Here is a 14,473-nt window from a genome sequence, read left to right on the forward strand (position 1 = left end):
ATTTCAAAATAGAATTGTATTTTAAGTTTATGAGTTTTAAATTTATGATTTGAGTGTGAAAAATTTATTTGGTTATGAGTTTTGAATTGAGTTTGGAATTTTTGATTGATTCAAAAACTTATAACTTATAACCAAATACATAATCTAAAATTCTATTCAAAAGCTCATAAAAATTTAAAAAACTATTCCGAAAATATTTTTTTATTTAAAATATAAAAATAATAGGTGTCAAAAAAAAAAATACTGTTCCAGTCAACTGGTCGGATGACCAGGGGGACATCCGAAAGGATGACCGAGTAGACATGTTTTCAAAAATGGTTGTGAAATCAAATTTTGAAAATTCTAACCAAACATCACACTCAAACCAAGGTGTGGAATAACGTTTCAAAAACATATTATTTTTTTTACTTTTATAATTCGTCTTCAATTTTAAAAAAAAATCGCTAAAAATAAAAAAAAATAATTTAAAAACAACTTTTTAAATTTTTAATAAATAAATTTAAAAATAAATTTAAAAAAAAATATCTTTAAACATTTTAGAAATTTTAACATAATTTTTAAAAAAAATCACTAAGTACTAAAAAAAAAATGTATTCCAAACATATGACGGCTCCGAACATACATTGTGTTTATATGGAAAATGCCTCTGACCCCAGTGGGGGTGCTGGGGGTCGTGCGTGTAAGGCCCTGATTGGGCGAAAAAAAAATTATTATTTTTTTTTTTTTGTTTTCAGCTAATGAGGCCGCACCACGTCACTGGGGGTCGGTAGCATTGTTCGTGTTTATATAAGATGAACTAATTTTTTTTTATATATATATAGTTTAATTACACTTTTCATTCCTATATGGTTTGTCCCTTTAAAAAAATAGCAGATAAAAATTTAGGGGTAAAATCATTTTTGAAGGATAATATTTTAGTTGTTAAAAGTGTTATTATTGTATTTTCAGTGACAAAATTAGACATTTAGTGATAAATTATCATTTTGGGCATCAAAATTTTCATTTAAAAAAAATAAATCTTTCGGAACAATATTATTTTGTTTTTAAAAATGCATTTATTAGCGATAGTTTTAAAAATTATAGGAGAGTAATTATGAATTTTTTTTTTGCTTCTTTTATTGCCCTTTTATAGCTCTAACTCAAAAGTTGCTCTGTTTGGCAGATTTGTTGAAGTTTAATTCTATCCCTTAGTTTGAGTGTGTTGTTTGGTTACAGCTTTAAAAAATTATGACTCCGCTCCGTAGGTCGAAAGGCGAGGCTCGAGAGTAGCTTGAATTGATAAATGGGCTGCTCTGCTACGCGAGATACACCCACAATTGTTTTGATTTCAAAAACAAAAAATAAAAAAAATAAACAAACAGAGCAGAGCACCGTGTAGAGAGAAAGCTAAGCACCGTGTCATCGTAACCTAGTGGAGCCGTCTGGTTGCTACTGCTGTTTGATCGATGTAGGAGAGGAGAAAGTTTGTATGCCGCAGAGCAATCGGAGTCTCCACTGACTTCGAACCAGTCCATTCGTAACCTAGCGGAACTGTCTCTTTGTGGCGCCGCTACTGCTGTTTGATCGGAGTGGGAGAGGACGAAGCTTGTGTGCAAATCGGACTATTCACTAAGTTGTGGATAAGGTATTTCCTCTTGGCGTTTTATTTCCCCTTGTGTCATTCCTCTTCCATTGCTCTGTGATTGTTGCTGCCATGGCTGGTAGCTAAACTAAAATATTCATCAATAATAAAATATGAATTCTTGGACGAAGCTTGTGTGCAAATCACTACTGCTGTTTGTTCTTGGTTTATTCATCAATAATAAAATATGAATTTAAACCATGGAATGTTGGGGGCTCCTTAGCATGATTTTGTGTTCTGTCAACTTTCATTTATTGATCAAATGTAAAATGGGAAGCTTTATAAAGTGAGATTAAAATGGTTGAAAGAAAAAGTTAGCCAAATTGGTGAAATTAATGGACAGTTCCAAAAGACTGATATCACTGCAATGTAAAAAGAGGGTTAGATATGTGGGATCAATGAGATGGGTAGAATTGTATCTCATTTTTGGTTGAGTAGACCCAAATTAAACTGTACCTCATTTTTGACATCTCAAATTTCATCATATGTATTAGTAATCATATTTTTTTGGCATCAAATTCTGCACTTTGAGCTGATATTAGTATTAGTAATCATATTTACTCACTGAGCTGATATTAACATTGTTATAAGATTATTGTTAAGATGAATGTAAAAAATTAGCATATTGAGATGTGGCTACTCATCCATGGCATGGCTGTCCTTACTTGACCCTTTGTTTCAAATGCAAATGCAAATGCAAATTAAAATTCATTCTACTTGCCTCTTTTGAAATTGCAGCTAACAATGTCTATTGTATTTAACTTTGAAACTACAATGAATATTGATTCAAACAATATTCATTGAATGAGAGTGAGGAAGTTAAAAAACAGGATAACAATCTTTATATTAACGAAAATGGTGAAGTTGAAGAACCCAAGAAGGGGATGTATTTTAGCTCAAAATAAGAAGTGTATGCATTTTATGCAAAATATGCGAAACACTGTGGATTTGCTATAGCTTTTAGATCACAAAATCTAACAAGTGATAGGAAAGTGAAGTATTTTGGAATTGAATGTACTCGGGCGAGGTTCAAAACAAAAAGATCAGAAATAAATCCCTTGGAACTATCTTTGTCATCAAAAATTGATTGTAAAGCAAGGGTCAGAGCTAGTCTACAAAACGATGGCAGATATAAGTTAACCACAGTTGTGCTTGAGCACACTCATGATTTGAATCCTACTGACTCACGGCATTTTGCAATGAACTCGAAGACTACCTTAAAGCAATTTGTTGAGCAATATGACAATGCCTTGAGAAGTAAGGTGGAAAAGGAAACAAAAACAGATTTCAAATCTCGTAACCAATTGTATGATTGCCTAATGGTGTATCATTTTGAGAAGCAATTTCGTGTAGCGTACACAAATGCAAAATTTAAAGAAGTTCAAGCAGAAATGAAGTGTCTAGTGTACTGTCGTCCGAATCTTGCAAAAGATGAGGGATCAATTTGTACCTATCATGTGAGGGAGGCCATTCTTTTGGGTGAGGGTATGAAGAAAGTAGAATTTATTGTGTACTGTAATTCAACTGAATGTGAGCTCCAATGTATGTATCGGTTGTTTGAGTTTAGAGGTATTATGTGTGCCCATTCACTTAGTGTGTTCATTGAGAGGTCTATATATGAGGTTCCAAATAAATACATTGTCTCGAGATGGAGAAAAGATTTGGAAAGAGGGTATACATGCATTCCAACCACATATACTAATTTCGGGGCTGCTATAAATCCAAAGTTACATGATTTGTATCACAAGACGTTAGATAAGATCCTAGAACTTGCCACAAATGACGATGGTAAACACAAAGTGATTCAACTTGGCTTGCGAGAAATCAAGGATCGAGTGAAAACTATTGAATCGGGTACTGCGAGTAATGTGCCATGTACTAGTACTGTACCACCTTCTACTAGTATTGTACCACCTTCTTATACATCGCCGAAAAGTTCGCCACGTTTGAATACTACAAAAGCAAGCAACACTAGCAAGGTACTCAGTCCTTTGGTTGTTCGCCGAAGAGGCCGTCCATGTATGAAGCAGGAGGTTAGCAAGGTTGATCAAATAGTTAATCGGTTGAAGAGAAAGAACAAGAAGACTACTCCCGCACAGGTAAATACTTGGCATAGGTTGTTTCGTAAGCATTTTGTGGATTTATAGTTGAATGGTTACAATTAGTAATGAAATTGTGTTACTATTTCATGATAGGTGCCGGAAGATCAAGCTTACTATTTTCCTTCTATGGTTGGCACCCAAGATAGTCTGTATGTACCGGTATATGTTGAATGTACTTAAAATATTGCTCTTTGCTTGTTGTTGGGGTTTATGTTAATGCTTCAAATTATTAATAATATTGTCTTACTATATAATCATAAGAAACCGCACGATCAAGCTTACTATTTTCCTTCTATGGTGGGCACAGAAGACAACATATCTGTACTGGTACGTGTTCAATATATGAGTACACATTTGTAATGATGAATGTATTGGTCAATATTTTTTTAAAGCAATTTGTAATATGTACTTTGTTTTTATAAGCACGGGTTTGCACAATGGAACCGTCGGACAATATTGGAAGAAAATCAAGAATGGTCAACAATATAAGCAGTCAAAGTTCTACAGTACCAACAATATTAGATCCAAATGCCCCATTTTATTTTTAGTTTTGCACTAGTAATTGTTGGCCATTGTGTGGCCCTTTGTGTTTTTGGTTAATCGTGGACGATATGTAATTTGTGATTTGTTAAACTTGTATCAATTCTGACTAGGGGTGCAACTCGGGCGGGTTCGATCGGGTTGAGAGGTTGTCCAAGCCCAGCCCAAGTTGTGCTTTGACTTGCCCAAGCCTGCCCAAGCCCGAATTGTAACTCGAGGTTGTCTGCCCAAGCCCGACCCGAGCTAAACCAGAATTGCCCGAGTTGTCCGAGTTGCCCGAATTGTAAATGAATTTCAGTTTTTTTATTTTTATTTTTTTATTATAGAAAATCATTAATACCATCAAAACAAATAATTTATATAATATAAGAGAAATGCCACTATAGTAGTCCTAATAATTTATGAGTGAAAATAAAAAGGAAAAAAGTAAGATTTTATGTTATTTGTATATATAATATATATTCAATATGATTTAATAACATAAATTACTTTAATATCATGTAATGACTAATAATTTATATTTATATTTAATATTTTTATATATCTATATATGTATAATTCGGGCTTCGGGTTGTTTGACATCTTTGCCCAAGCCCGTCCAAATTTAATTCGGGCTTCTGAATTTCTGCCCAAGCCCGTATCGAATTTGAAAATATTTTGTTCAAGCCCTAAAAAAATTCGGGCTGGGCTCGGGTTGCTCGGGTTAAGCCCCGCCCAAGTTGCACCCATAATTCTGACATTGCGGCCTTCTTTGATTAATATGTAATGTTTGGTTAATCATGAACGATATGTAATGTTTCCTCAAAAAAATAGTAGACAGGTTCATAATTTTATTTTATGGGTGATAATGTAATAGACTGTGTTCAATGTCTCATTTGATCAATGTCTGTTTGGTTCAATTAGACAGGTTAAATTAGACTGTGTTCAATTGGACTGTGTTGTTAAAATTTGTTCAATACACAGGTTCAATTACTGGTCTATTTTGTTGCTGGTCTTAAAATTTCTTGCTAGTCTGTTTGTTCACTAGACAGGTTCAATTGAACAAGTTTAATTACACTGTGTGAATTTGTTCAAACCTATATGACTGAAACCTGTTAAAAAAGACCTGTAAACCTGTGTTCAAACAGACCCAAAAAAATGGAGACAGATGCATCTCATGAGTGAAACCTGTGTGAATTTGTGTAAATTTGTTCAAACCTGTGTGAGTGAAACCTGTTCAAACAGACCTATGTGAATTTGTTCAAACAGACTCAAAACAATAGAAACCTGTATATCATGAGTGAAACTTGTGTTCAAACAAACCCAAAAAAATGGAGACAGATACATCTCATGAGTGAAACCTATGTGAATTCGTTCAAACCTGTGTGAATTTGTGTAAATTTGTTCAAACCTGTGTGAGTGAAACCTGTTCAAACAGACCTGTGTGAATTTGTTCAAACAGACCCAAAATAATAGAGACCTGTATATCATGAGTGAAACCTGTGTTCAAACAGACCCAAAACAATAGAGACAGATGCATCTCATGAGTGAAACCTGTGTGAATTTGTTCAAACCTGTGTTTATGCATCTCATGAGTAAAACCTGTGTGAATTTGTTCAAACCTGTGTGTACACTTCTCATTTAAGCCATCATCAATAACTCTCTATTAGTCTCTCAATGCTTCTCATTCAAGCCAACAGATTTCAGAATCTATAAACATTGATATCCAAATCACATTCATAACAAGATAAAGTAAAATAAAATACATTCATATTCATTCCAAAATACAAAATAAAATAAAATACAAAATAAAGATGGTAGGCAATATTGATTACAAAATACAAAATAAAATACAAAAGAAGTACTGATTACATTCATAACATTGTCGAAAACCTAACAACTGATTCATTTACATGATAAAGTAAAAAAATACACAAAATACAATGACATAAGTCATTGCCTTCAAAATCTTTTCCATTCTTTAAAGCCTTCTGTCATGCTCATGAACTGCATTGTCCACCTCACAAAGCCTTTTCCTTAGATCATTAATTTCTTCTGTTCTTGAATATGTCTGAGGTCCAGCATTGGCACGGATTGTGAAGGTAACGTCGTCGTCATCATCATCTCCGAACCTGAAGTAATTGCAGTGTTCGTTCATGCTCTACAATGCACAAGAATCAATTAATGAATAGATGACAAATGAAGTAAAAGATTAATTTATATAACAGATACTTACATATTTTGTTGGGCAAACAAAAAACACACATCCTTCATTCCCATTCTCATTGGTTCGTACAATATGCATAGAAGTTGTTCTTTCACAATTACATAATCTTGGCTTTAATATTATGTTCCTATTATTAGTAGAAGATGAAGCCATTTTTTTATCTGCAAAAAAAAGTACCAACAGATTCAACTACCTATTAGTAGAAGATGATGTTCTTCCTTGTTTTTTTTTTATCTTCCAAGCTGTTCTACCTATTAGTAGAAGATGATGATTCAACTACCTATTACTATAAGATGATGATTCAACTACCTACCAACAAATTCAACTACATATTAGTAGAAGATGATGATTCAACTACCTACCAAGCTCTTCTTCCATTTTTTTTAATCTTCCTATTATTAGTAGAAGATGATGTTGGAGTTCAATCTTCATAACGGATTTGTTTAAAGAGTTCAATCTTGATTGCACAGTTGAATCTGTTAAAAATAGAGACAGATGCGTTCAAGATTGAACTCTCTTATCAGGTTAATCTTGAATTAATTTTGATAACATAGTTCAATCTTGATATGCTGAATTAACCAGGTTAATCTTCATAACAGAGGTCAATCTTGAATTAATTTTGGTTAACATGTTAATCTTGAATTAATTTTTCATAGAACTCTATTCAATCTGTTAAATGTTAATCTTGAATTAATTTTGATAACAGAGTTCAATCTTGATATGTTGAATTAACCAGGTTAATCTTCATAACAAAACTCAATCTTGAATTAATTTGGTTAACATGTTAATCTTGAATTAATTTTTCACAGAACTCTGTTCAATCTGTTAAATTAAGATAACAGAGTTCAATATGTTTTTCACACACACAACATTGAATTATTCATTGAATTAATTTTGAAATGATTTAACATAGGAACATTTAATGAAGTTCAGGAACATTTCATCAAGATTAAAAATTAATTCAAGATTAACCTGTTAACCAGGTTAATCTTCATTACAGAGTTCAACCTTAAATTAGGCACACCACCAGGTTAACCAGGTTAATCTTAATAACAGAGTTCATTCTTGATAACAGGTATATTTTGCATGACCAAACTCATCACAGAGGTGTATTTCAAGCAAAACCCTAACCCTAACCCTAACCCTAACCCGAACACAAATTGCAAGCAAAATCCCAAACCCTAACCCATCACAATTTAAAGCCAAATCCCAAACCCTAACACAAATTGCAAGCAAAATCCAACCCCAAACACTCTAAATCAACTAACTTCTACAAAAATTGAAGCCAAACGTAAACCCTAATTTTTCGATTTCAGGTTTACCTCAGATCGCAGGTTGTCGTTCGTCCTCCGTCGTCCTCCTACGTCATTCGTCCACCGTCTCGTCATCCTTTGTCCACCGTATCGTCGTCCTTCGTACTCCTTCAAGAGATAGGTGAGAGAGGCGAGAGTGAAGATATAAAGAGGAGAGAGAGACGAGAGTAAGTGAATAAGAGGGATGATACGAGAGAGGTGAGAGGGATGAGGCAAGAGTGAGTGAATCAGAGGAATGATGCGAGAAAGGTGAGACGGCTAAGGCGAGAGTAAGAGAGGTGAGAGTTAATTTGTTGAAGGTGGTATATTTGTACTTTTGAGCCATTCGAGCCCGCAATATTCGAGCTACAGATCATTTTCGAAAAAATTAATTCCATACTCATTTTTCAAAATATCCACTTTTCAATATCATATGTCACATCACTCAATTGAAACTCTTTCCAAAACTCATGTACTGTAATTTTTTTTGTTGATTTTTTTTTTAAAATTTTTTTTTACTGAGTTTTAAAAGAAACATTCAAAAATTATTACACTTTTGGATTATACTCAATCATAATTAAAAATTTTGAAAAAAGTTTAGAAAGGACAACAAAATTAAGAAAAAGTTAGGTAGTGTTTGGTTATGATTTGAGAATATAGTTGTATTTTAAGTCAGTAAGTTTTGGAATTATGATTTGGGTGTGAAAAATTTATTTAGTTATGAGTTTTGAATTGAGTTTGAAAATTTTGATGTGACATATGATATTTGTTTTAAAAACTTACAATTTATAACCAAACACATAACTCAAAATTCTATTCAAAACTCAAAAAAATTTAAAAAATATTCTGAAAATATTTTTTATTTAAAATATAAAAATAACAAATGCCACAAAAAAAAAACACTATTCCAATCAATTGGTCGAACGACTGGGGGGACATCCAGGAGGATGATCGGGTAGACATGGTTTCAAAATTGAGTGTGGAATCAATTTTTAAAAATTCTAACCAAATACAACACTCAAACCAAGGTGTGGAAATACATTTCAAAAATATATTTATTTTTTGATTTTTTTTTTACTTTTTTAATTCGTCTACAATTTTAAAAAAATCGCTAAAAATAAAAAAATTTAAAAACAAATTTTCAAATTTTTAATAAATAAATTTTAAAATAATTTTTTCAAAAAATAACTTTTTAACTTTTTAAAAAAAAATATCTTTTAACATTTTAGAAATTTTAACATAATTTAGAAAAAAATCACTAAGTATTAAAAAAAAAATGTATTCCAAACATATGACGGAGAGACATATAAACATACGTTGTGTGTATACAAGATGAACTAATTTTTTTTTATATATAGTTTAATTACACTTTTCATTCCTGTAGTTTGTCTCTTTAAAAAAATAGCAGATAAAAATTTAGGGGTAAAATCATTTTTGAAGAATAATATTTTAGTTATCAAAAGTGTCATTATTGTATTCTTAGTGACAAAATTAGATATTTAGTAATAAATTATCATTTTGGGCATCAAAATTTTCATTTGAAAAGATAAATCTTTTGGAACAATGTTATTTTGTTTTTAAAAATGCATTTATTAGTGATATTTTTAAAAATTGTGACAAAAGTCGTTTTTTTTGAATTTTTATGGCGACCTTTTAGTGTTGACAATAATTGGTATCCTAATGTTTTTGCAACAAAATTTTTATTTTTAGAAACAACAAAAATTGTGTATGTTATATTGCTTCTATTTAATGTGACTTTTAAACTTCTAATTTTTCTATTTAAGCCTTTTATTTATTTAATAATCAAGTTAATGTAGTCTAGTCTAATAAATGTGAAAAAAAAAAATTCACAATTTGTTTTATAGTTTATTTAATTTTTAAACTTATTTAATCTACGAAAGTGATAGTTTCAATATTGAGCTGTAATATGTAGCTCGAAAAGTCCTCCCCCCGAATCGCCCGAATTTGAACAGAAGAAGGAAGAAAAAGAAGGAAGAAGAAGAGAAGGCAGAAGAAGGACAAGAGGGGCCAACATCAAGCGGGCTGGGCAGGGGCGGAGGCAGAGGTGGAGGCGGGGCGGAGACGATCGGCCGAGCTGCGACGATTTGCGACGATCGGAGACGAGCTGCGACGATCGATCTGCGACAAGCGATCTTCCCCTCCTCTTTCTCTTCTTCTCTCTTCTCTCCCTCTTTCTTTTCTCTCTCTCTTCCCCTCCATTTTCAGACTGCATAAAAGAAGGAAAAAAAAAAAGAAGAAAAGAAAAAAAACAGAAACTGCCCAAAACAACGTCGTTTTGGACAGTTGGGGGATTCGGGGGGAAAATCATTTTTGTTTCAGTATTAGGAGCAAAAAATACACAATGAAATCTATTGACAGTTATATATCAGCATTGTACCATAGCTTTCCCTTTCTTTTTTTTATGTATGTTTTGCTCTTTGTATATTATGGCTTGATTTGGCATGTTTGAAAAAAGTCAAAAAGTTAAAAAATCACTATCCTATTTAGGCCAAGTTTGGCAAGTTGCCAAAATGTCAAAAAGCTAAAAAGTTATTCAAAAAGTTAAAAAGTTATCACTATTCACCCAAAAGTCAAAAATTACGGCTGCATAACTCTCAATCCTAATTTTTTCCTACACACTAATTTATACAATTTTTTAATACACATTTTTTCATAAAAAGTTAAAAAGTTAACCCAAACATCCATATTTTTTTCTCAATTTTTTAATCCAAAAAGACAAAAAGTGTACTTATTTAGGACACCGCAAACAACCCCTTAGTCACATCATCTTATTTAAGTCACATTACCTCTCTAATACATCACTTCAAATCCAATCCAAATCCAACTTATATTTCATAAAAAATAAAAAAGTGCACTTATTTAAAACCTTCACATCCCAATATTTATTATTATTATTTTGAATAAATTATAATGAATTTTCTTGAAATTTAAAGAAAATATAATAAATTTCACAAATTTGTATAATAATACATTGGGTTTACTTGAAATTTTAATTGACATAATATAACCATTTTTCATCAATAATTCTGTAATCATATCAATAGAAAAATAATCATTATGTTTGGTTTGAGTTTTCTGAATTAAGTTTTTTGAAAGCTAAGTTTTTTGGTTTTCGTATTTTTTTTTTGTTTTTAGTAAATATTTTTAAAATTTTAAACATTTTTTTTTTACTTTTTTAGATGCACCTTACTTAGATGCATCTAAAAAGTAAAAAATTTGTGAAAAAATATTTTTAAAAATTACATAAAAATACAAAAAATACACTGAATTCTTGTATTTTTTTTTTGTATTTTTGGTATTTAGTGAATTTTTAAAAGATTTTTTTTTACAATTTTTTTTACTTTTTAGGTGTATTTATGTTAGGTGTGTCTAAAAAGTAAAAATTGCTTAAAATATTAAAATAATTCAGTAAAAACAAAAAAAAATACGAAAAATAAGAAAGTAGAATTTTCTGAAAAGTATTTTTTGAAAAATAAAAACAGGCAAGCTGAATAATATCATATTTTTATAATGAAATATATATATATATTTTTTATTTATCTTCAAGTTCTCACATCATCTGCATTAGTTTTGAACCCTCTAACTTTACTAAAAAGGAGGTCGTCTTAAATACGTTAAAATTGTGAATGTTGTTATATTTTGCTCAAACCTTAAGTCAGTTTAATTTACTCCTTTTTTAGGTCTTCTTTGTTGGAGCATATGTGAAGGTAGAATTCCATATGGGATAAAGAATAAAAGAGATGGGTCTTAATAAACATTAGCTAGACTCTTCACTTAAAGACTTAAGCTTTTAATTGGGTATGAGTTCCAAATAATATATGTTAGGCCTTGATATGACATATGTAGACTATGGAGTTTTTCCTTGATGAATTAGACCGATATTGTTCTACGCTCGTGGGCTCCTCGATTCCCTAGCGGACTCTCCTAGAGCATCGATGTTGATAGGCCTAGGCTTGCATAGAAACTCTAGATGGAGCAAAAAAAATCCATGCGACTTTTGATGAAGAAAAATTCTTAGTGCACTTGGAGATTGAACCGCTGCAAGGTGGCTCATGATGGAGTGTGTGCTAGTAGATTTGGTTGGACTCGATGTTGAAAAGTTATAGATTAGGATTACAGGGAGTGTGTATGATCTATGATGAACTTGCGGATAATAAATCAAGATTTGAGAGAGAGCAAGGAGAGGCCCGGTGTTTGGTTCACACATGAAAGGGAGATTGTTGGAGTATGTGTGAAGATAGAGTCTCACATCAGATAAAGAGTAAAAGAGTTGGGCTTTCCACTTAAAGGCTTAAGCGTTTAAGTGGGTATAAGTTTCACATAATGTATGTTGAGCCTTGATACGGCGTCTGTGGACTCTAGAGTTTCTCCCTGATTAATTTATACTCCAAAAAAAATCAAAATTTTAAAAAAGGGACAAATTTAAAAAAGTTAACTAAAGAAAAAAAAAAGTTACATAAAAACAAAATGAATCAAGAAATCATTGTCTTTGCCTGCAAAAGAGCCGTGAATTGTGAAAATTTAACTTAAAACTTATCTCGAAATTGAGTATGTGGTGTAAATTTAAAATTAGTACATGTGAGTAACGCTAACAATGAATGTAGACCATGATTTTTTTTTCCTACAGTAATTTTTCTAAATTTGTATCATTGTTGTTTTGCCCTGGATTCATTTAAGTGGCGGTGCTGGAGCCATTTCCTATTGCTTGTTCCATTATTCCTTCACTGGCACATGCTCTGGGCTTGTGCTTTGCCTCTCATCCTTCGATAAATGAATGTGTTGCTACTCGACTCTACGAACTTGAGAAAAGATTGAACAACAATAGTAGACTTGTTTGAAGGCGATTTTGATTCTTGATCTGTTTAGTGCAAGCCCATTTCATAATAATGAAAGTAGACTTTTTTTTTTGATAACCGAGTATCCAAACTAGCTTACGCATCTCAATAGACAAACTATTTGAAAACTTTCGTCTGATAGGGCAATGAAATGCTACTTCAATCTAGGAAACAACCCGAAACTTGAGGGGATTTAACAAAACTATTTTAGTTAAATTAAACTTTCTCAATTCTTGGGCAATCGCACCAAAATCTTGTGTTCCTTTATTATTTTCTTTTTTCTAGAGCTTTACATCTGCATAGAATCGTTTTTTTGCACTTTCATTTTGTTCTTACCATATCATGGTCAGATAGGCCAGAATCCGTGTGATGGCTCTACAGTGTGGTTTCAAATTTTCTTCGCGCCCCTTCGATAACATTTTTTCCCCGTATGGCCGAGTTATTGATCAAGTCATTTTCGGTAATTGACACCCGTTGCATTATTTTTAATTCATATGCTACCAATTACCCTTTTTAAATTTAATTTAATTTTTTATGTCTGTGTGTTATTTTATCTATCAAAGTCCATTTTTATTTGTAACTCATGTCAATCCCAATGCTTACTTTTTTTTTTGATCAGCAAAGAAAAAAGAAACATTTATTGATGAAATGAGCAAGTACAAGCACCAATATACATCAATAAAACAGGAAAGTGCAAAAACATCATAGCTATCAATCCACAATCTCAACTAGGTTGGCACCAAAGAGGAAGCACAAATCATCTGTTAGCACTAAATCCACTGATTGGCGAGATACCAATCCAAAACAAAGAAAACTAGAGAGGGTTGCCAAAAACGTCTACAGCAAACTCCACCACACCAGCAAAACTTGGCAGCAGCATCAACTAAAATATCCAGAACTATGCATCAGAATAGAAGCCAAACACCCAAAAAAACAGGACAACAACAATAGCACTAGCTGCAACAGCCAACTCCCAAAGATCACTGACCACACAGATCAATTGCAAAGCATATCAGCCTAATCAGACCAAAAATCTCTGGGACTTCCAGTTATGTCAGCAAGCTGCAAGATTGTAAGATTCTTCAATGATTGGAACACTCCATGACTAACAGGCCATTCAAAATTGTTCCCCATGAGGTACAATTCCTCAATATCTTTCCATTGGGCTAGGAAAGCAGGTATTTGTCCATTGAAGTTATTCCCGCAGATGTCACAATATCTCACATCTTTAAGTCGATCAAACAATTTATGCAAATTTCCACGAAGATTATTATTCGCTAGGTATCAACCACACCGCAAGGACAACCATTCAACTCTGCCAACTCCTTCCCTTGAAAACTCTACCGGCAACTTCTGAAACATACACTATCTATCTCCCTGCCACAGGAACAGGCACCAAGTATTTAACACCCAAGGTATCAACAAGCAGCACCAATAACCAGCAACAATAGGACCAGCAGCAGTAGTGCAAAACAGCAAAAAACCAGCAGAGGGCTTCCCATAACAAGACCACAGTAGTGGGCTACGCACCCAGCAACTGAACTACACGCACAGCAACAGCAGGACTTGACAGCAAAACCAGCACAGGGCGTCCTAGAACACTGCGATTTTATCAAACAATGCTGGTCCGATTTCTTTAGAAAAAGCCAAGAAAATTAACAAAATTTTCAGAACATTATTTAATTATGTAAGTCTAACAACAATAATTATCATTAATGTGTAACATAACAAGAGACCTAGCAAGCCCATAAGAAAACCAAAACAAAAACAATAAAAAAAAAGACTCACAAAGGTGTAGAATGTCTAATATCTAATCTCGTAGCGGTGTTCAAAGACTATCTATTGATTAGGAGAAG

General features: G+C 32.4%; 1 protein-coding gene across 1 annotated transcript; it reads left to right on the forward strand.

Moving 5' to 3' along the window:
• The first annotated feature begins 2,820 nt into the window (after positions 1–2,820).
• Positions 2,821–5,274, forward strand: LOC114274127 (protein FAR1-RELATED SEQUENCE 1-like). Its single transcript, XM_028215993.2, has 3 exons — positions 2,821–3,720; positions 3,817–3,882; positions 5,227–5,274. The coding sequence occupies exons 1-3, from the start codon at positions 2,821–2,823 to the stop codon at positions 5,272–5,274; spliced, it is 1,014 nt and encodes a 337-aa protein (XP_028071794.2).
• Positions 5,275–14,473: the final 9,199 nt, after the last annotated feature.

The sequence above is a fragment of the Camellia sinensis genome, chromosome 3 (assembly GCF_055761805.1).
Source record: "Camellia sinensis isolate YWXY chromosome 3, ASM5576180v1, whole genome shotgun sequence".
NCBI lineage: Eukaryota > Viridiplantae > Streptophyta > Magnoliopsida > Ericales > Theaceae > Camellia > Camellia sinensis.